Here is a 22265-nt window from a genome sequence, read left to right on the forward strand (position 1 = left end):
TATACAATCTGAAATAAATAATAATTTCTCAGTTTCTTTATTAACTGATTGTATTTCAAATGCAGTCATTTTTTCGTATTTATTAGTGAATTTATACTCACTTATTCATTTATTTTAATTTTAAATGTCTTTATACGTTTCTGCTTCAATATGCAAATGAAGGGGGGTTATTTTACAGTTTTAAATCACCGATATAAAAATATGATGAATATTACTGACACCAATAATAAAAGCTTTTGTTGTGCTTTAACGGTGTTGATAGAGAGGGCGTGGCCGTCTTCTTACTGTTTTTGTTTTTTTTTCCGCCAGCGCCCGGAAACCGGACAGAGTGAGAGCTCTGACTTCCATCACCTCTCAGCTTAAACGCCTTTGATGGGGACTTGTCAAGCTACGTCACCGCCGTGTAGGGAGGAGAGAGGACAGTTTCGCCCGGTTGTCATTCCCAGAGGAAGAAGAGGGTGTGAACGAAATTTACCTGGCCAGAGTTACCTGGTGCGTCTTTTGTCGTGACTACATGTCGGTCGTCGAATTTCACCCGCTGTGAGGACGTTGTAAACGCTGGCTTCACTCAGGAGTAAAACGGAGAAGGCATTAAAGGTGAGTCCTGGACAATCATTGGAGAAAGCTGGTGTCGTTGTGTCCGGAGGCTCACCGACGTTAGCCAAACAAGCTCACTGTCACCGACCGCCTGGTTTAAACACGAGTTCTGCCTTTAACACAGGCTAATGGTCGTAATTTAAATTATGAATACGTGTTAATATTTTTAACAATAATGTTTAGTTAGCTAAGACTTCAGGAAGTCAAACCTGTGCTTTAAGTTGAAGTTGTTAGCTAACTTGGTCACAGTTTGCGGCAGGTTTCCCAGCATGCTTCATTAAACTGGCTCTGGTTATAAAGGAGGTCACGTCTGGGTTACCTGATCTGTTAATGAAGAAATCTGCATCTGTGACTTGTGTGAACCAAGGTAATATATGATCAAAATAAACTGTGTGACAAAAGAAACATTTGACTTGACTGAAAATTAGAAAACAACTGAAATGATGTGGTGTGAAAACTTAAACAAAAATAGACAGGAAGTGTTTTTAGTCCATATAGTCCAATATAGTCAAATTTGTCAGCGCGTATGAGGAGTCACGTGTGTTTATTGAGACAGGGGTGTCCACATGACTGAGCTTTCACAAACTGTTGTGTATGTAATGTAGTTAAGTCCTCCTTGAATCTAAAACTAACCCCGGACTAATAAAAAAAACAAAGCCAAACATTTTTAATTTTCACTGAATCAGTAAACCCAAAACTAAGAATTCAGCCGACATAAAAACTAATGATAAAAACGTAGACATTTACACACGGAAACCTACAAACAAAATGTGTTCATGGTGTTTATTTAGCTGCATTACCTAACTGTAACCGGTATTGGTTAGATAAACAGGCCTAACTTGGGCGACATGATTACTTCCCCTCAGTAATCTCTGCATTGAAGCAAGCTTATTTAAAAGACACGACAATCCATTTTATTATTTTTTTTATTCTTTCCATTGTCTTTTCCCAGGATGCTAAGAAGATCCTGACTCGTGGCCCCAACATGAGCGTCACATCATGGTTTCTGGTCAGCAGCTCCGGCACACGCCACAGGTTGCCGCGGGAGATGATCTTTGTTGGACGGGATGATTGCGAGCTAATGCTGCAGGTGAGCTTCAAGTTTACACAGCAAACACCTGCACGGCATCACGTGGGTCCTCCCCGTCCTTCACCGCAGCCTGTGAAAGATGGACAGGAAATGTTGCATTGCTCTGTCATGATGTCTTGACAGGACGGCGCGTCACATGAGTATGTGAAGCAGCCAGCGGCAGGTTTCTTGCATGCTTTGTGTGTGTGTAACCTGGTGACGGTGCTTTTAGAAATAGCTGCTCCTGACATTGTTTCAAAAAAATGACTTAAAACGCTGCTGAAGTGTTCCACTGTGTTGTTTTTTCCATTCTCTGTCTGTTATAAACACAATTTCTTTGTGGTTTTTGTATAATATTCTCCCACCCGCCTTCTTTTCACTCTGAATTTAAACCAGTGAAGGAGGAATGTTGCCTCAGAAGAAGTTGTTTATACTTTTCCCTCAGTTTGTGTGTTGTGCTCAGAAAAGCCCTGCCAACCACAGAGGCCGGTTAGATTGAAAAGTTGCTCGTGTCCACATTTAGGCGTCGCCTGATCCAGGAAAAACCTCAGCTTCTCCCTGTCTGGAGTGATGCAGACTTTCTATTGCGCTGCTTAAGTGCTCAGCACTGCTTCCTGACTTGGCACACACTCTGTTTCTGTCCCAAATTATCTTTAACCCTTTCATGTTTTGGGGTATTTTTGTGGTTTGCTCAATGCATTTTTTTCCATTGAAATCACAGCTGAAAGTCTGTAACATGAGAATCCTGTTTGGCTTGAAAAGCGGACAATCAGTTTAAGTGAAGCCCTATCAAATAGCAGAGCTCTGACCTTAGTGTTTGGACTTTCCATGACAACTGGTGTTTGATCAATATCTCCATGGGCAGTAATTAACCCAACAATAGAGGCTGAAGTTTGTTTCTAGTTCAGTTGTGTGTTTACTGTTTCTTAGTGCCGGAGCTCACTTTTTCTCCCTGATGAGGGGGCAAAGTGAAGCTAGGGGCTGTCGAGTTAGGAATTTGAATTTCTTTACGCTGCTGTGGCCTGCACAGTTAAACTAATCAAGAAGGTAAACTGATAAGCCCACAACTTTAGACTGCGTGGTATTTACAAGAAGTTCACTGACAGTACGCACAGCGTCTGAACACTGTTTATTCCACTTAGAGTTTCTAACCGTATATGTGGTCTATTGGAGGACAGCATTCATTTTGCAAATGAGCTTGGCAGTCATGTTCAGCCTGTGATGGAGAGGCCCAGAGTGGTTAATGAGCAGAAAAGAGAGAGTGAGTCAGCCTGAATCACTTTCTCGTCTGCACATAATTGATGAAAGCATATTTAGAGAGAAGCAAATTTTAGGCTGGTGAAGGGCAGATAAGCGCGCATAGATGAAGGTCATCTAGGAGTTTAATCAACTACAAACATTTCTGATGGTGTATGGGGCTCTGCTTGTGTGTCCAAATATAGGATCCTTAAATTAAATTATTTTGACATCCCCATTTTAGTCAGTGGGCTAGGCTAAATAACAGAAACACCTTTGTGTGTAATTCAATACAGTTTAAAAGCACCACAAACTACATCCTCCAATGTTGATCTCTGGTAATTCAGTTCAAGTTCTACCTTTCTGATATTGTTTCAACATAAACTGAGCATAATAACCGTCATGAAGGAGGATTTAGTGTAGGACTGTTATATTAGGATGCAATTGTTTTCACGAGTGTACCTGATGTTTTTGTGTGCACAAAATTTTTCGATTTATCAGCTCATCATTTCAACTGTATTGACTTTACTTATGTTTTAATTGATGCAGTCTCGCAGTGTGGACAAGCAGCACGCTGTGATCAACTACGACCCGAACACGGACGAGCACATGGTGAAGGACCTGGGGAGCTTGAACGGGGTGAGCGAGTCCATCTCTAGTGGCAGACAACCTGCCTCAGCCGGAGCAATAAAGCTTCTCTGCTCCCTGAATTATCCAGTCCACAAAACAAAACACAGAGACAGTTTGTAGAACGCTGACCATCGGGAGACTTGATTTTCCTGCTAGACTGGACCCCTTTCTTTCTGTTTCTCTTTGTAGCCCTCTCCCTCTCTGACTCTGTTGCCACTTCATTGCGCCATTATCCCAATGAAATCCAGAGTTGAGCAGTGAGAGAAACCGTTCATTGTTCTCAGAGAGTGTTTTCTTTTGGCCTTGGTAACCGCAGCCAAACTAATCAGAGCAGAACAGAGCGAGGACCTGTGACTGAAATCCCGCCACAATTATAGTAGTTTAGTCTGCATAGAGTGAGATCTGTCCCTTTCTGCACTGTGTTACCCGTGAGTATCTTTTCAATTAGTGATCTGAAGACAACTGCTGATTCTAAGGTTATCGCAAAACACCGTTACATGTGTTTAGTTCCATCTGGCCATTAAGCATCACACAAAAGCTAAGACTACCATTGCATAACAACATAATCTCATCAGAGTTTCAGTGTGTTGCTGGATTAACTTTCCATGGGAAAAGAGCCAATTGCAAAGCACCTTACAGTATCTGGGTGCATGCCAGCCTTTCACTTGTGTGTTTGCACTCATAGTTTTTTTTAATTAACAGTATAAACATGATCTTGATGTTATTTTTCTTTATTTTGCAGACATTTGTGAATGATCTCAGGATCCCGGACCAGACGTACATCACCCTTAAACTTTCAGATGTCATTCGCTTCGGTTATGATATCCTTTTTTTTGTCCTCATATTGTCCTGATTTGTCCGTGGCTTGTCCATAATCCTGACTGGAATTGTATCTTCTTGCTCCTCACTTGGAACAATTACAGTTAGCAGCACACATTGAAACGCTCCAGCGTTTTGGCAGCTGTTTCACTCAAACATTTATTGCATTTTCTTCCCCCTCCGTGGTCTTTCACTCCATTGGCATGTTAATCCCCTGTGGTTTTTCAGTCAGGGGTTTTAGATTATGGTCAACTGTGGATAGAAAAGCTCCTGCACCCTTTGACCCCCCCCCCCCTCCCCGAAGAAAACTCATGAATGGTGAAATGCAGTTTAGATTACAAGAGGGAAAACTATTGAGTTGTACAGACATTTAGGAATGTTTGACACCACAAGTAAACACTGTATGAGCTTGTTTGTATTGCCGCAGTAGAAGAAAGTACTTTGCTCTCAGGAGAAAACTCAAGTGAAGGGGCACAAAACCCTAGGTGGCAGTTTTTTGCATCCCTTGTGTCCATCTGCTGCAAACATGTTTCCCTCCGCTTTCTGCTGAAGTGTTAACTACATTTACATTATAACTAGTTTTGCAAAAACATTTGTTCTTTAACTCCTTCTGCACATGTTCACGTGTATATCTTGGAGAAGAGTCAACACAAAGTCCCAGAAGAAGCTCTGAAAGTGAGTGATGCTAACAGCCTATTCAGTCTTGCATTGATCCGCTGCCTTTTTAGGAGAAATAAAACCTCAAGTGCATTATTCTTATGTTATCAAGTGACATTTATCAATTTAATCACTTAACCATCAAGATATCAAACTGTCAAAAACATGAGGCGTGTTATGTACTAACTTTAGTCAGCTCTGTGCTCTAAAACAAAAGTGTTTTTCTTGTTTACTTTGCATCTACAGCACCTTTGTGTGTCTTAAAGATTTAATGTCCTGTTTTTATGTTCTCCCTGCACTGGCATCTTAATAACTCTTCCATGTGCTCATTGTGTGTCATTTAAAAGACCATTCCCACATGTAGACCCAGTTATTTGTCAGCATTTGACATTTTAATGGAAGAGAATTTGTATCATATAAATGTCAACACTTGTTTCTAACAGTTGAAAGATTATGGTGAATTAAAACCGCATGGTTAACAATTAGATGTAGAAGCCAAAACCAAAGAAATGTATGAGGACAGTCGCGTCTGTACTGATTGTTGGCACAGACGTTTTGCTCACATCCTGCTTCCCTCCTGTGTATGTGTGCAGCACGAGAAGTACACCAGCCAATTGCAGCTTAGCACAAAAGCCCTGGAGGCCAAGGTGAAGGAAAAGCAGCAGATCCAGAGCTCAGAGAAGAGCAAAGATTCTCTTTCCAACGTCAAACTGCAGGACAGAGCCGAGCGTAGAGCTCACTCACTCACAGGTAAACAGCTGTGGCTGTGCACACGCAGCAGGTTCATGCACCAGCAGAAAAGCAGCAGATTTTATGACAAAAGAAGTAGGTTAATTGTTCTTGTCGCCTAAGAGGAACTGTTTTAACTGAAGTGGATTTGAATGTCCGGTTCAAACACGCGAGGAAGAGGAAGTCTTTGAGTCTCCATGTGTTGCATGACTTTGGCCAGAGATCCCTTGATAAGGCTTCTTTTATTAAGAGCTCGCCTGGTGCAAGATTAGGATGCCATGTGAGAGGACAGGCTGAAGCTGCAATCCTGTGGTGTCAAATAGATCTTGACATCCCTGGTTTGGCAGAGTTAGTAAACGTGAGTAAGACAAGCTAAGGAGTTAGGGACAAGCAGTCTTATCTCTGTCAGCCATGCCTGACTGCTGACAAGAGGTGGGGTCCTGCCAAGCTCTCTCCCGATGAGTCAACACGTGCTGTAGCAGAATTAAGAAGGTGTGTTTTTAGTGTGGCTTCTCTGTCCTTGCTCTCATGCCCTCTCTGCTCTGAGTTAGACTGAGTAAATCATGCTTTACAATATGGGCTAGTGGAACAGTCAAAGGACTGTTAGATCAACAGACATACTTTGTGAATGAAACTCATTCACACTCGCAAGACTTTCCCAGCTGTTGCTGCGCTAGAAATTCTTGTGCTTTCTACTCCGTAGTCAGACCTCTGAGCTTAGTGGGAAAAAAACAACAAGTGCCTAAAATAGAACTTTTCATGCCTTATAATTGTCTATTTGAACTGGAGCACATTAAGAACCCTTTTGTGACCTTTGAGTTCAAAGCATATCTTACTAGGAGGTGGTTGTTTTGCCTGCGCTTAAAAGCTAACCGTGTGATGATCCGACAAACCTCACACTGAAGCCATGTTTACTAGTGATTATGCACTTACTTCCTGCCCTCAGTGTAGCCTTGCCCTGTGAGCCAGTTCTTCTATGATAAATAAACCCTTCACTGTTTCGCACAGCCAAGATAAGGGTGGTGTTTCAAAGTGTGTCAGGGAAAATAAAGCTACACTTGTGTTACAGTAGCCACTCAACAAGATTGGAAATTGGATTTTTTACATTACCTATATATATTCCCACATACTCCCAGTTTGTTTAAGGAAACTCACATACAAAAGTCTGCTGCCATATTCCTCCCAGAGCTCACATAGCTCTGTTGACCCATGCAAATACATCCTCTTCAGCTGAATTAGTTTGACTAGAGTCCTACATATAATGTTGGTGTTTGTCTGCAGCAGATTGGTCTTGTTTTGTTTGTGTTTTATTTTAACGCCACAAACATGACACAGTTTTCTTATTTGAGTGCTGAGAGAGAAGCCAAGATACTTTTCTCTGTGCTTGTTGCTCGTTTCCCTCTGCAGCTGCACAGGATGTGGAGCGAGTCCAGTCCTCCAGCTGTCTGCAGGGCAGGGCACTTCACTTGTACAGTGTGTGTGACTCAGTCAGGCCTACTTTACTCTGCCAGTGTAGAAAAGGGGCATGAAACCGAGAGCTCACGGTGTTCCCTGATAAAGGCATTAGCCCTACATGATTTAAACTGTGCTAATATCTATTTTTATGTAACTGCTCATGTAATTTCTGCACCGCTAACATATAGAACTTAAGCAGAAAGTTCATCTGCCTTTTTTAGGCCTGGCCACTGGTCTCGGCCATTCTACCATCTTATCTCATGTGCTTTTGGTTTCTTTTGCTCATTAATAAAATAATAAATTCAACGTAACTCTCCATTACACTCAGTTCGTTTTAACTGTGACACTCACCCATGTTTTCCTTAGCTAAAATGGGAGGACTGAGTAAGTGGGAAGGAATTGGTAACATGCCTCTCTGCCTCTCCTGTCACTCTGTTGATGTCTTATTGTGTGTGTCCAAGGCAACAGTGGCCAAGTGCTGCTGATGCTTGGGATTGTGTGGCCACAATAAACTCCAAAGCTTGTTTATCCTTTCTATCTGGCTAAAACCCGGCATTTACTTTATCTGATTAGTGCAGTATAGGCTGAATGTTCGGACCGCCATGCCAATCTATATGTCAGCTCTGCCTGGTTCAGAAACCTCACGGACTAAATTAACCTTAACTCCTTTGATTATACCTGTATAAGGAGTATATACAGAGGTCAACAAAGATTGGCATTGTCTACAAGAATCTCAGTTTGGATGCACTGATTATCCTATATCCTGCGCTGTATTTGAAGATTAGGATTATCTGCATGGTCCTCACATGAGGAGGATTACATTTTAGTGGTTTCGTGATACAGCTGGTATCACTATTTACCCCCGCTACTCTCTGTGTCATGGGAATGTGTGGGAATTGTAGAAATAAAACCCAAAGGCTACGAGTAGTTCAACACTGGGTCCTTTTGAGCCCCGGCGTTGCAACACTTCTGCTGTTGCTAAACACTAAACCCAGACACAACTGTTTGGTCATGTGAGTATGTGAACATAAAAGTATTGGCTTATAAATACAAGGGGCTGTATAAATTCAGCTCTTTGCTTGGCTCTTTCTTCATTCCTGCCTGTACCTCGGGTTATTATGTGCCTGACGGTTTGCGTGTGTCTGTGTTTGTGCCTTTGTTTGTGCGTTTCTCTGCTAGGTGCCACAGATACTCCGTTATCCAAGCCTACTCCTCTGTATGGCCAACCGTCCTGGTGGGGGGAAGATGAGGACTCGGCCAACAAAAAGCAGAGCAGAGGTGGAAAACTGCCAGAACAGGAGTCTCCAGGTCAGAGAATGTATCTTACGTTTTTACATAAAAGTACTGTCCACTAAATAAATTGTGGTATTTATTCTAAAGTGTGTGTGTGTGTGTGTGTGTGTGTGTGTGTGTGTGTGTATATGAAAAAAATCATATTATGTGCTGCAGATATTTGTACTGTAATTGTATTGGATATTCACACATCTGTGAATTAGACCCTAATTTAAAATGACATGCTTCTCTGCGGCACCGTTATCCGATGCTCTTTGTGGGTCACTGAGAGATGGATGGTGTTAAGCCCAAGGCAGGTCTCTGGCTGCCAGTTGTGGACCGTTAGCCAGCCCTTACTATGCCAGGCCAGCGGGCAGAGGCTGTCTGCCTCGTGATGGATTATGACCCTCTAAGCTGCTGGAGGGGGAGGAAGGGTGATTGTTCTCCTCATGTTGCCCAGACTGAAACAGATTATTCCCGCTCAGATACCCTCCACTGGACTCTGAGCTCCTAAAGTGATATTTGGCCACATCCAACTGGCAGCCAATGGGAAGATTTGTTTTCTCAGCCTAACAGCTGGAACCTTCGTGTTATTTGTGGCTCCTATTTTCAGGGATTGTTCATCAGTAACTTCCCAATTGATTTCCTTATTGTGACTTTTATATTTGTATTTATTTAGTGGAGAGTGAGTTGTGTAGGACCATCCCTAAAGCTTTGTCTGAATGTGTATTTATTCACATCTCATCACTTTATTGTTAACAGAGTCTGCAAAAGATGTGTCCAGATATGAGGTCAACGGTTCTCTATCAGAGAGTCAGGCCAAGTCCTTTTTCCCCTACCGCCGGGAGCCCAGCTACTTCGAAATTCCAACTAAAGAGTTCCAGCAGCGACCTACCAAGAAACCTGAGTCGCAGGTTCACGAGGTTCCAACAAAAGACACTTCAGATCCCACCCATTGCGCCCCCTCCACCCCCACACCCCCCGTGGTCCAAAGCCACGCTTCCTTCACAATCGAATTCGATGAATGCACGCCAGGTAAAATGAAGATCAAGGACCACGTGACCAAGTTTTCTTTCCGGCAGCAGCGCAGGCAAGCCTCCACGGAGGTTGTCACCACACCTACTGAGGTGATGTCAGCAGAAAGCAAAGTTGCTGATTGGCTGGTCCAAAGCAATGCTAGTATGATAAGAAGGAAGTCACTAGCTGAAGACTTGTATAGCACAAACAGTGACCCGTCACTTCTGAAACACAACAAAGGTGAGTCCCATATACACTTTCTATTTACATTAGCTATGGTTTAATATTGTGCTTACTATTGAGCTGACTTGTTGTCTTTCTGTCATCAGCAAACCATACTGAAGATGGCTCTCACAGTGATTCAGGGCAACCTACAATCAATGGAAACAATCTTCTCCAATCAGAACCTCCGATTGTGTCCCAGGTTTCTTCACAAGGATTAAGAGACTCCCCACCACAACGCTTTGCTTCCCCTGGCTCTGAGGAACACATGCCCTGCTCTTCACTAGAGTCCCAGTCGCTGTCCAGTGTTGACAAGCCTGAGCCCCACCAAGCCTTTGTTATTGAGTTCTTTGATGATAACTCGAGAAAGAAGCGCTCCCAGTCCTTCACCAGTAACGCAGCCCCACCTGAGCCCTTGGGCTTCAGGCTCCAGCAAGAGAAGGCAAGAAAGAGCTCAAGCCCAACTGGGGAGAGACGAGTCCCACCTACATCGTCCACCACTCCCCCAACCCAACGATACACTGTTCCCCTGAAGGGCCCTGCGTCCACGGGCTTTCAAAGAGCAGGTTCTCTGCGAAGAGAAAAGACAGAAGACCGCATCAGCACGAGCACCAATACCAGCTTTTCCTCTCGCTCCTCCTCATCTGTAGCTTCAAGACCCTTTAGCAGTGTGGGCCGGAGATCTAAACTCGCCCAGGAATTCACTGCTGAGTTTCTCAAACAGGCACAGGAGAACTCTGCTCCGAGCTCAGAGAAAAATACTTCTTCTCCCCTTAGATCAGCTAAAACGGGGACAGTGGTGGTATCACAATTTGATCAGAGTTCCACCAGCCCTCCTCAGTCTGATGGGCATTACCAGCCTCAAACCTCCTCCCCTATCCTCAAGCCTGTTCCACTTAAGGTCCCTGTCATGCCCCAGACATCTCAGAATGTGGAAGTCAAGAGCCCCCATGCAGGCCCCAGAAATGAAGAGGAGGACAGTCTGAGTGATGCGGGGACGTACACCATTGAAGCAGACGTTCAAGATAAAGAGCTGGAAGAGGCACGCAGCAAGATTGACCAGGCAAGTTGTTCCATCCAGTTTATGTTTGTTCTAAAGAAAAGTTGGTTACGGCTAAAAATCACATGCTCCTTTAAAAGCAACAAGCCTTCTTTGCTGTTCACTGCTCTGTTTCTTGGAAGTCCTGCTCGGAATGAGCCATGGATACTAGCAGAGCCACTTTCTGCATTCCAGCACTTATCCACTTGCAATGCTTTGTTCCTGACAGGTGTTTGGTGTTGTTGAGAGCCCAGAGCGAACGAACCTGAGTGAAGCAGAAACATCGTCCGCTTTTAAACCTGTTATTGTTCAGGGCAGGGAGCAGCATAGGCAGAGTAGCGGTGGGGAGGTGAGGACAGCTCCAGAGCAGGGACAGAGTCTGGTAAAGGTAAACCCTCCTGCTCAGGGTGTGGTCAATTAATAGATGAATAATTCCTAATTTTAACACCAAAGACAATGAATATGTTGGGTCAGTAAGCCACAAGTGTCTACATGCACAAATCAGCATGCATAGTGATTTGGCTTCATGGTGTTTCCTCTCTCTTTTTGGTGTCTCTCTCGATGATTTTGATTGACCTCTTCTTTCCTGACAGCTTCTGGGTTTGGTTTTGTTTTTTCTGTCTAACCAAATTTAAAGTAATCCACGTTTGTATAGCAGTTGTACTACATAGTTGTTGTTGTTCTGTTGTTTGACTAAGGAAATCACTGAATTATCAACTGCACCTTCTTCAAAATGTTTCTACCTTTTTTTTTTTTTTTTTAAGCTGGTGAATAAGATGTATATTTTCTTACACAGGGGGCTCCTAAATGGATGTCTCGATGGGCCAGCCTAGCAGACAGCTACACAGAATCTGGCCCGTCATCTGGCCTCTTTGACATCCCGTCCCAGATGGAACTGTCAGGAGGGGGTAAGCCACCTGAAGAGACATTGGTCTATTTGAAATGATAATGAGACACTCTGATGAATATGAATGATACTCAGTTTTAGTATGTGTGGTTAATATGCATTAAAACTGTTCCTCTTCAGCACCGGGTACACCCGTCCACAAGGCCGCGCTCAGCCGAAGCCACGACAGCACAGACTCTAATGGTTCAAAAGCTCCACGTACACAGGTACCACCGAAGGAGACAAGTGACGTTCCATCTCCCAGTATTCATGTTCACTATGACCCGCATTCAACATTTGATGTGGGAGACAATAGTCTGGTGGCCCCCAGGTCTCTGGATGGTGTTCATAGGTTAACAGTGCAGGATGACGTAGAGCCTGACAGCCTCAGTGATGCCAGTAAGTCTGATGATGGCTCCATCATAGAGCAGAGGACGAAATCGGTGTCGGACACAGAACAAAAGCAAATTAAGGATAAGCCCAAACTTCCAGCCAAGTCTACATCTTTCTATATTGGGTCACAGGAGGCTGGCTCCAAACAAGAATATGGAGGATTCAAACCCAGCACTCCTAAGACTGAGAGAAAAAATGGGAACAAAATGTTTTCAACAGCCACTCTAACCAAACAGAGAGGCAATCAAGACTCTGAAAAAGTCAAGTTTACTGAGCTAGGCCAGGAGACACAGAGTCCAGAGGGTAAAGAAGGCACAGGATCATTAATCAGACAGGAGAGCTTCACCAAGGAGCGGCCTAGCAATGCCAGACTGCCCAACATTTCTAGCCAGCCTGCTCTCGGCGATCCAGAATTATTCCAGGGAGCCAGCCGTCAGGACACTCATTCTTACCTCAAAGACACAGAGGATGTTCTGGCTGTTCTGGAGGCCAAACTCCAAGCAGGACAATCAGTGACTACGCCGTCTTCTATAATGGACTCTCTTTCTGGGGAGTCTGACGTGGATACATCCAGCACAGTCAGCCAGCATAGCAATAAGACAAAGCCAAACACACTGACTAAAAGACCATCCATTAGTGGCCTTCATAGAGAGAGGTCTTCAGCTAGCATAGCTAGTCAAAACAAATCCACAACATCAGAAAAGCACCGCTCTCAAGGAGCAGAAAGCAGCAACAAGACTGAGTCTTTCAGGAGGCCGCTTGGACTGAGACGTAGTGTAGGGAAACGTGGCTCCACAGACCTAAGTGATGACCATCAGAGTTTACCGTACTCTGATCAGGAGTCTAACAACCACCAAGCAAGCAGGAAATACATCATACCCCTTCAGAAGGAGGATGGCAAGACTTCCAAAACGTCACAGGGCTTGACTCGTACCAACAGTTTGTCAGCCCCAAGACCCACCAGGGCTTCCATGCTCCGCCGGGCTCGCCTCGGAGAGGCATCTGACAACGAGGGCACAGAGACTGACAGGCTGTCCCAGGAAGCAGGCAACACCCAAACTAAGCAAGAAGCTAAGAAACTCTCCAGGCTGGATATGTTGGCCATGCCTCGCAAGCGGACAAAATCTTTCAATACACCCAGCGACAACGAAAGCTCCTCCACCCCTCAGGGTACAGGCAGGAGCACAGGATTTTCCAACCGCAGCACAGAGTCAGGCGCCACCTCCGTTCGTAGGGCCTCTGCTGCGGGGCCAAAGCCCGTTGAAAGGCCGCAGAAAGCACCGCTCGCCAGAACGCCACTCACTCGTGTACGCTCCACCACGTCCAAATATTCCAACAGCACGGCAAGTGAGTACAATACATTGACATACTTTATTAAGCTGTTTAATTGACTCCTAAGACATTTGCTTAGTCAAATCAGCATTGTAGAAAAGCAATGACGTGTCTGGACTGGAACCTGGACTACGCCTTTCAAACAGTCACAGTGAGCGGTGAATTGGTTTGAATCATTAATAGGCCTTCAAATAATATACTTTTTTGTTAGCCAAAAGCTGTGTGTGGGAATCAGACTCACTCTGGGTTTTCACTAACATCAGTAACACTAACATTAATGCTACAGATAAAATTTTATTTCCTTCATCTTCACATTGTACTTATACTATATAAGGTGATTATTATCTTGTTAATATGTTGAGGGTTTTGCAATCATCATACTTTGTAATATGTTTCATGGCATACATGAATGTTTTCACTAAATGGTTTTATTTATTACTCATCTAATATATTGTGGAAATCAAGTGCTCATTTCAGTTTGTAAATCATCTGGGAAGGAAACAGTGAATAAGAAATATGGAGATGAGCACTTCCACACCATCTTCTCTGTCTCTTGTTGTGGGAAATGTTTTGGTGACTACATCTGAAAGGGGGTTTTCCCTTGGCACTATTCTTTGATGGTATCTCCTCTCTTCTGTCCTCATCTTTTGTAACTCAAACCAATTCACGACGCCAAGGCTCCAGGAGACGACAGAAAGGCTCTGACTATACCTCTACCTCAGATGAGGAGTACGACTCAAACCAGAGCACTCCTAAACACAAACGCTCCCAACCTTCCTCAGCTTCTCATGGCAATCGCAATGCGCCTCGGCCCCAGCCGCTGGTCGCCCTGCGTCCCAAAGCCCGCAGCAGAGATTCTGAAGAGGAGACACATGAGGGAGAGGCGTACCACAACTGGTCCACCCACAGTGCAGAGATTGCACGGTATGGAATTTCACACCTCAGTCTTCTGGTATTAATGATCAAATCGTTGTATTGACCCTTGGACAGAAAAGCTGGTTTCACAGTTACGGCTTAAGCATTTTTGAAGTATATTTTAATCAGGATTCAAGTGTAACAAAGAAGCCTATAAGTAAACAAGACAACAAGAAAGAAATTGGACTGCTTAGTTGGGACTTAAATTACTGCAATGGAACATTAAATCCAGTATAGTTTGATATGCAGTGTCTAATGTTTCTGCAAAAGAGTAATCAGGACTAAGAGTGGTGTTTGTGTTATTTTTATCAAGCTGTCCTGTACTGTTAAAATGCAAGAGTATAAAGAGATTTCATTTTTACATTCAATAGAAAATGTTTATTATTATTATTGTTATTTATTCCTTTATGTGTTTCCCTTTGTTAGGTTGAGTCAGGACCTGGCCAAAGACTTGGCGATATTGGCCAGAGAGATCCATGACGTAGCAGGAGATGGTGATCCAAAAAACCCTGAGGTGGAGTGCAGCGCACCTGTCTCCACAGTGACCGCTCACGAACAGGTACTTCTGATAACTACTGCATTCCCTGCACTTTTTTAGCTCCCGACATGTGACTATACTTCAAATGTAATGGATATAGATGTCACAGTAACAGATGTCATAAAGAGAATTGGTCAAAACCCGAAGGAAACGACTCCAGACATAACGTTAACAAGTTGCTTTATGAGCTAGCTATCAAAGTTAGATTGAAAGTCAACTGTTTTCTATAAATTAGATTTATTTGCTGATACTTTATTTAATCTTACCTACATTTGCCCATAGAATGCCACATCTCTAAAGCATTTGTTGAGTATTCATGTACATGAACTGCACAGACTGCTGCGTTATTACTGTAATTTAAAGACGGACTGATACATACCCATAATCTTATTCTATGTGCCATATACTGTATGAATAGTTTTTAATAGTTGGGATAGCGTCATAATAAAGTAGTAGTGCCGTTATGTCACTTTTAAGTTTAAGAATCTAAGTAACATAACTCTGTTGACATTTTTTCCAGCTGGTTCAGTGTATTCCAGAGGCTGGACTGAACTACCAGCGAGTCCCACAAAGTTCTGCACCTACAGGGGAACCTGACCAGAGCTCAAGTGACCACGAACAGGACTCCAGGCAACAAGCTAGAAGCAGAGATGAGGTCTGACACGATGTGCTGTTTCCCCTCGTTTTTAAAGCCTCTGTAATTTGCCATCATTATAAAGTATTTCCCATTTCCTCCAGGTCGTTGTGGACAATTTGATCCTGAACCCTTTGTCTCAGATCATCATGGCCATCAGAGAAAACACAGAGGAACTTGCTGACAAAATTAAGTACGATGTTGAGACACACACTTGCATGAACGCCCCTCATTCTCATGCTTAATCTGGCTTTGATGGAAAACATTATTGATCCTGTCTGACGACCAGACTGCACTGAGCATCTAATCTTATTTAATTAGTGGAATTTACTGAGTCAGCACACAGACAGATAGTCTGACTGACTATATGGGACAGAGAGGAGAGAGATCTAATCTTCTCAGTAGCCCTTTTTCAAGTCTTTATTTAATGACAACAAGATACCAAAGAACAAATATAAGCTATAGTAGACTTTAATTTGATCCAGTTTACGGCATTAGCATTAAAATAGCTGTTTACAGTGTTTTGGACACAACAATGTCGATTATCTCTCTTTAATGAACACTTGTAAGATACCACTGCTCTGGCACACAGGGGACTGTTCCAGGACAGGGTGGATGTCTGGGGAGAAATCGAGGCAAAGGTTAATTCTGACAATGATGTCCCTGTTGTAAAAACATCCAATAAGGTTAGTGGCTGTTTTTGTTCAGCTGTAAGCTAAAAGATTGCTAGTTGATGCTCAGTATCTGACCTAATGGAGGCTATGTTATTTCAGGAAATCATATCTATCATGAAAGAACTCAGAAGAGTTCAGAGACAACTTGAGGGTGAGTCACTCTGACCTATTTAAGACAATATAAATGGAAATCCTTTATAATTTTATATGAGCTAATAGCTAATTTCTTGTCTATTGTCTTTCCCATTTCAGTGATTAACACAGTCATAGAGCCCAGTGGGCAGTCTGAAACTACAAAGACCTCCCGATCATCTGGAGTGCGCTCATCCAGAACCACGTCCTCACAAGACTGGAGAACAGTCCACTCCGTCACCAAACGTGGCGGCGGCCCAAGGCCGGGAGAGAGTGTCAGGAGAGCAGCTGTGACACCGGACGATCTCAGAGAGGGATACTTAGTCTGAGATCTGACACACAAATAACACAAGACGGGTTCCGCCAGTGCTGAACTTCTGCTATAACCCCACAGGTGCTGTACCACCACGCTGAATGAAACCAGGAGGGGGGAAGTGAGACTGAATACATAGAAGTGGCACGTACAAATACAACACTACTGCTGCACTGTGAGCACCACGAACCTACATGGTGGTGTAACACAAAGTGAAGCCTGCGCTAAATGCTCTTAAAACACACTGAGTGGGAGGCCACCATGTGAGGTGATGATTTGAGGAAGTGCCACTGTGATATTTCAGTGAATTTTACCTTCACCTCTAAAAGGCAACAGAGCTAAACTTGATTCTGTGCCGTCCTCATTATTTGCCAATGATATGACCAAGATAGCTGATTTAAAGGGCTCTTTGTAATTATTTGGTTTAACTGAAAACCAGCCTGGGCATAATCATCTCAGGGAAATCTATAAAGACATCAGATATTTGTGTTTCGTGACAAATCAAATATTAGTTCATTGATGTTCAAATAGAAAGGAACTGTAGGTAAAGCTTACAGATGATGGTGTACTTCTACTCTCAACAACCCCATTGCATTTCCATATATATATATATACATGTATTTTCCATGTCGTTGTCTTTGTCACTTTTCCTGTTTGTGGACCAGATTTATAGAAGAATGTAAAAAGTATTTATTAGTGGTCTTTTGTGAGACACTGTGGTATTTTTGAACTGACACTACATGACATTGGCAGAGAGTTGGTCGCCTTTGATTCCAGCGAACGTTATATTACACAGTTGCTACAAGCCAATGCTGCGCGTGTTCTGGTAACAGTTTTCTCCCCGGCAGATGAATGAAAACTACCTGTTTTGTCTGACAAGGAGTGTAAATCCCTCAGGAATGTGGGATCTGAATAGAAGGAGTGGCTCATGGGATAGTTTAGTCACCTGGCAGCCACTAACTCAAGTGGCTCTAAAACATAACTGGTTTTCAAGGCCAGTTATCTTTAGAAAACGTGTTTTTATTCATGTCAAACATTTCTGGGAGCTTAAAACTTGTTCTTTAGTTTGTTTGTTTCCATTCCTAAAAGGCTCATAAGTATGGCCAAAGACAATCATAAAACAACTGACAGGAATAAGTCTGTGTTTGACTGAGCTCATCACAGCGCACTGATAGCTATCAGAGCAAAAAAAAAAATAAATGGTGTTGCCACGGCCTCTTGAGTCACAAGTTCACTTCTGTGACGGCCTCACATGATGGTGGAAGTAATTATAGCATTCATGTCGACTTAAGTGTAACTGTAAGCCTTGATTGTTAGTAGCTGTCTGTACGTCCTACAAATTACCTCTCAATCTTGTCTTTTGCACTAAGGTAGTACAAACATGGTCCCTCTATAGCCTGATAGGCTGCAAACTGAAAGCTTTTGCTCTCCCGTGTAAGCTAGTTGGCATCTGATGCTGAAGCAGAGGGGAAACGGGCAAAACAGCACATCAGCAAGTTTTTGTTTTCCTTTCCCCAATCCATGCACATGTGACTGTAACTGGGAAGTACATAAAAGTGCCGTACAGCTGTGTGGGATGATGTGTCACGCAGCCAAGTATAGTGGTTGTTTACAAGCTCAATCGAAAATCGAATGTCTTTCTTTCTTAACGTATTGCTGCTATTCATCTTCTCTGGGATAGTATTTTTCCCTTTGCTTTATTCCAACTCAGTCAGAGAGCTGAAGTTAAAAAGAAATTGTGTCAAATGTGTGTGTGTGTGTCCCTTTTTTTTTTTTTTTTATAAATGATATTCAGTTTCTGTTTCCCCTCCTTTTCACCCCAAGTGGTTGCAATTTGTTAGCTGGTATTTATGTTGTGTGGATATTTCTTTAAGTTCTTAGACAATGATGATTCTTTTTGTTTTGTTTTTTTCAAATAAATATTTGATTAGCAAACTTTGTCTTATTCGATTCTTTATTTTTCACTGACTGTGTCCTTGCATTGCACTGTTTTTATCCCTGATGTCTGAAAGCCTGAAATGAAAGTAAAAACAGGAACTGTGCTGTGATATATTCAACAACAGAGACATCACTACAGCGCAGTTCTGAGTGAAAGCTGGAGGAGGAAGAAAGAAGTTTGTCGTGAGCTAAAGAGGAAAGGTCGCTACATCTTTCTGTAAGTGCTTTTATTGCCTCGAAGCACGTTTGGACAAATTGTAACTGCAAGAAAATGATTTCCTGCTTCTGCTCTTTAGTAGGTGGGTCGAGCTTGAAGGGAAGAAAAATGCCCTCTCCGTACGGCAGCCTTCATGACAGTTACGTTTCAAACAAAGGGGTAGGGCTACATCAAACATTAACTATTGTCTCCGTTTTCTGGGACGCATTATTCTGACTCGGCAATGTTTTCCTGCCAAACTTGATGTCGTTAGAGGTCGACCAGCTGTGTAACGTTGGCTGTGGTTTTGGGATGTCTCACGGTACTGGGGGTTTTGCTTGCCATCGCTGTGTTGGAGAGACCACCAGAGCCAAAGAATGAGACGCTTCCACAGGACATTTATGACAGCAACTACACTAATGACCAGTGCAGGTAACGATAGTAATCATACTATATACTGTATATAGAGATATATAATATCAGCTGTCAATACCTGCCACGGTTTAAACTTGTCATTTTTATATACTGATACTGATTTTTATTGATTCTACTCTACTGCCATGAGGTTTTATTTCCTGCTCAACCACTTATAATCTATTGATTTAATCATTAAAGATTAAAGTCTCTCAATTGCACCAAATTTCTGAGGAGCTTCCTCTGCAGACGTCTTTGTGTTACCCCTCAGTATGTCCCTCGTGGAGAGCATTCCTGAATATGTGAAATTTGAAGCCAATGCAACGCTTGGGATCCCACTGGAGCAAACCTGGAAACACCTTATCTCCCTGGCAACCAAACAAGTGCACGTGGTCTCTTTCTACTGGACGTTAACTGGAGAAGACATCAACGTTAACTCTTCCTCTGACGCACCTGTGAGTTATCAAATGAAAGATGTTGATGTTATCGTGAAAACATTCCTCTGGATCTTTGTGGGAAAAGATGCCTTTAATAAAGTCAGTCTGTCCTCGGCAGGGGAAGGATATCCTCAAAGAACTCGAAGAGCTGCCCTCCAGGAATGTATCTGTGCAAGTGGTGACCAGCGTTCCCACCATCAGGACAAACTCAACTGATTTAGAGTTCTTAAAAGAAAAAGGTGTGGGTGTGACTAACATGTTCACGTAGGTCCTGTTCACACCTGGTGATCAGAACACAAGTGGACAGCTAGTCATCAGTATCCTCGTTCAGACCTGGTTTAATATTTGAAGGGTCAAATTCTTTTAGCAAAGTGAACACAGAAGTTTTAAACATTTCAAATAATTCCAAAACAATGCTGGCTTACACATTTCTGGTTTGATTTGTTCACACCAACTTCCCTTCCTCGGCCGTCTGCAGGAGTTCAGGTGAGGAAGGTGAACTTTGGCCGGCTGACATCCGGCGTCCTCCACAGCAAGTTCTGGATCGTTGATAAAAGGCATGTGTTTATTGGGAGTGCCAACATGGACTGGAGGTCTCTAACCCAGGTGAGACAGTGAATTATACGACCACAGGTGCTTATTTTCAACTTCAAAACGCTGATTGATTATTTCCTAATTGACTTTCTACAGGTGAAGGAGCTGGGTGTGGTGGTGTACAACTGTTCCAGTCTAGCCAAGGACCTCCATAAGATCTTCCTGTCCTACTGGGTGATGGGACAACCCAACAGCTCCCTGCCGCAGCCCTGGCCTGCAGAGTATGACACGGCCATCAACCAACATCACCCCCTGCTGGTGAAGGAGGATAACGTCACCAGCCGGCTGTACATCACAGTGAGTTCCTTCAGTTTCAGTTCCTCTTTACAGGACACTGATAAACTGATGAAAAAAAGACTGTTTATAGAGAAGTTTCAGCTGCAGTCACCAAACTACTAATTCTTTTGAATCCTCACTGATTTGTGTTTGGCCTCAGGGTTCTCCACCATCCTTCTGTCCTCCATCGAGGACTCAGGACCTCGAGGCTATTCTATCCATTATCTCAGAGGCTCAGCACTATGTTGATGTAGCTGTCATGGAGTACTTCCCCACCACGCGCTTTGACAGGCCTAACAAGTGAGCAGAACCTGACAATTTTTTATAACCTTCTGCTATGTAAATTTGATTCCTCTTCACTTTGGATGCTTTACTGGAACTGAACAGATACTGGCCGGTCATAGACGATGCCATCAGGACGGCTGCATTCGAGAGGAAGGTTAGGTTCAGGATGCTGATCAGCTGCGGGCGGGACTCTGATCCGGCCATGCTGCCCTTTCTTCAGTCTCTGGCCTCAATGGACTTTCCTCGCCATCATATCAGCGTCCAAATAGTAAGACGCTGCCTGAAATGAAAGCATCATCCAAATATTTTCAACACTGAATTGTCTTTAGATTTATTGTGTTTATTTATATTTTTCTATTTCAGAAATTGTACATTGTTCCTGTGGGAAACCAATCGGATATTCCATATAGCAGAGTCAACCATAACAAATTCATGGTGACTGATAAAGTAGCCTACATTGGTGAGTCACACAGTTATTTTTTAACATTTAAAGTGATAAACAGATCAATTCTTCCAACTTCAGTAGGTCAGTTCAGTTAATCACTGACCAGATAACGCTGTTTGCCTGTGCAGGCACCTCCAACTGGTCAGGAGACTACTTTCAGACCACAGCTGGAGTGGGCCTGGTGATTTCCCAGCATGCTCCCCACTCTGTGTGGAAGACTGACGCCCTGCAGGGCCAGCTCAAGGCCGTCTTTGAGAGAGACTGGAACTCAGAGTTTGCCGTCTTCCTCGACGATCTGGGGCACCACGCGGACTGTGCGCTATCAAAGAAGACCTGAACCCTTTCATGAACTTTATACTTTTGCTATCAAGGCTAAAGCCAATCTGTATATAGTTATTTTTACATTATCTTTATTAAAACTGTCCTTTCATCGTTGTTTTATTTTATTAATTCACATCTAATTACAAATGTTTGTTAAACTAACAGTGTTACAGAGAGGTAGTGACCACAGTGTTCAACTGGTTTTTGAACATATGACGACTGAATATACTGATAATACAAAGTAGTATTATTAAATGTTTAATAAATGTGTATGTACTTTATAATATGCTACAGCGCTTATGAATTTTTCCCCTTTTGTTGCTTTCTTAAAGGGAATTGTGATCAATATAATTTGGTACTGTAAAAATTTTTAATACGGGATTCCCAAGTCAGTCACTTCTTGTAACCGCATGGATAGATGTGTCATCTGTCACTGCTGTGTGTTGGATACGGAAATCCCACTTGACTGCGGTAATGGCTCCACCAATGCCTGTGAGTGCTCTCTGTGGCTCATTAGTAACACTGACTAAGACAGCGTTGTAAAACCAGACACTAATGTCTGGGTTTAAGCGTGGATCCAATCAATTAGGACAGACGTGAGGGCTCATAAATCCACCAGTGTCATCCACCTGAACAACCTGCTGCGCCTGAACAACCCCTGTCACAGGCTTGGTAATCACGACTGCCATATCTGGTTAGAATCACAGCCGCAGTTCCAAGAATAAAAAAAATAACAGCTCTGATAATGACGGCTCTAACTTGTTTTCAAGTGTGGACCATGTGCACTTCCTCTTAATAAA

At 43.1% G+C, this 22265-nt stretch overlaps 2 protein-coding genes across 5 annotated transcripts; both read left to right on the plus strand.

Moving 5' to 3' along the window:
* Positions 1 to 249: 249 nt before the first annotated feature.
* cep170ba (centrosomal protein 170Ba) lies at positions 250 to 16575 on the plus strand (the record flags this gene model as incomplete). Of its 2 annotated transcripts, none has more annotated exons than XM_084568415.1 (18): positions 250 to 597; positions 1550 to 1687; positions 3452 to 3541; positions 4275 to 4353; positions 4968 to 5026; positions 5602 to 5758; positions 8372 to 8500; positions 9227 to 9721; positions 9811 to 10766; positions 11539 to 11650; positions 11770 to 13368; positions 14031 to 14277; positions 14695 to 14827; positions 15327 to 15461; positions 15545 to 15633; positions 16033 to 16126; positions 16214 to 16265; positions 16367 to 16575. In XM_084568415.1, the coding sequence occupies exons 2-18, from the start codon at positions 1583 to 1585 to the stop codon at positions 16573 to 16575; spliced, it is 4740 nt and encodes a 1579-aa protein (XP_084424541.1). In that variant the 5' UTR covers positions 250 to 597; positions 1550 to 1582. The 2 variants fall into 2 exon arrangements, with proteins under 2 accessions (XP_084424541.1, XP_084424542.1); XM_084568416.1 differs by having other exon boundaries at positions 14136 to 14277.
* Positions 16576 to 18652: 2077 nt separating this feature from the next.
* Positions 18653 to 21491, plus strand: pld4 (phospholipase D family member 4; the record flags this gene model as incomplete). 3 transcript variants are annotated; one of them, XM_084568419.1, is made up of 11 exons in its annotated part: positions 18653 to 18714; positions 18794 to 18873; positions 18968 to 19125; positions 19379 to 19562; positions 19663 to 19783; positions 20023 to 20150; positions 20235 to 20435; positions 20575 to 20714; positions 20802 to 20967; positions 21063 to 21159; positions 21273 to 21491. In XM_084568419.1, 10 exons carry the CDS (start codon positions 18823 to 18825, stop codon positions 21479 to 21481), a joined length of 1455 nt encoding a protein of 484 aa, XP_084424545.1. In that variant the 3' UTR covers positions 21482 to 21491. The 3 variants fall into 3 exon arrangements, with proteins under 3 accessions (XP_084424545.1, XP_084424546.1, XP_084424544.1); XM_084568420.1 differs by having other exon boundaries at positions 18680 to 18714; positions 18797 to 18873; XM_084568418.1 differs by lacking the exon at positions 18653 to 18714 and having other exon boundaries at positions 18769 to 18873.
* Positions 21492 to 22265: the final 774 nt, after the last annotated feature.

This window comes from Chelon labrosus (genome assembly GCF_963514085.1).
Source record: "Chelon labrosus genome assembly, chromosome: 20".
In the NCBI taxonomy this organism is placed as follows: domain Eukaryota; kingdom Metazoa; phylum Chordata; class Actinopteri; order Mugiliformes; family Mugilidae; genus Chelon; species Chelon labrosus.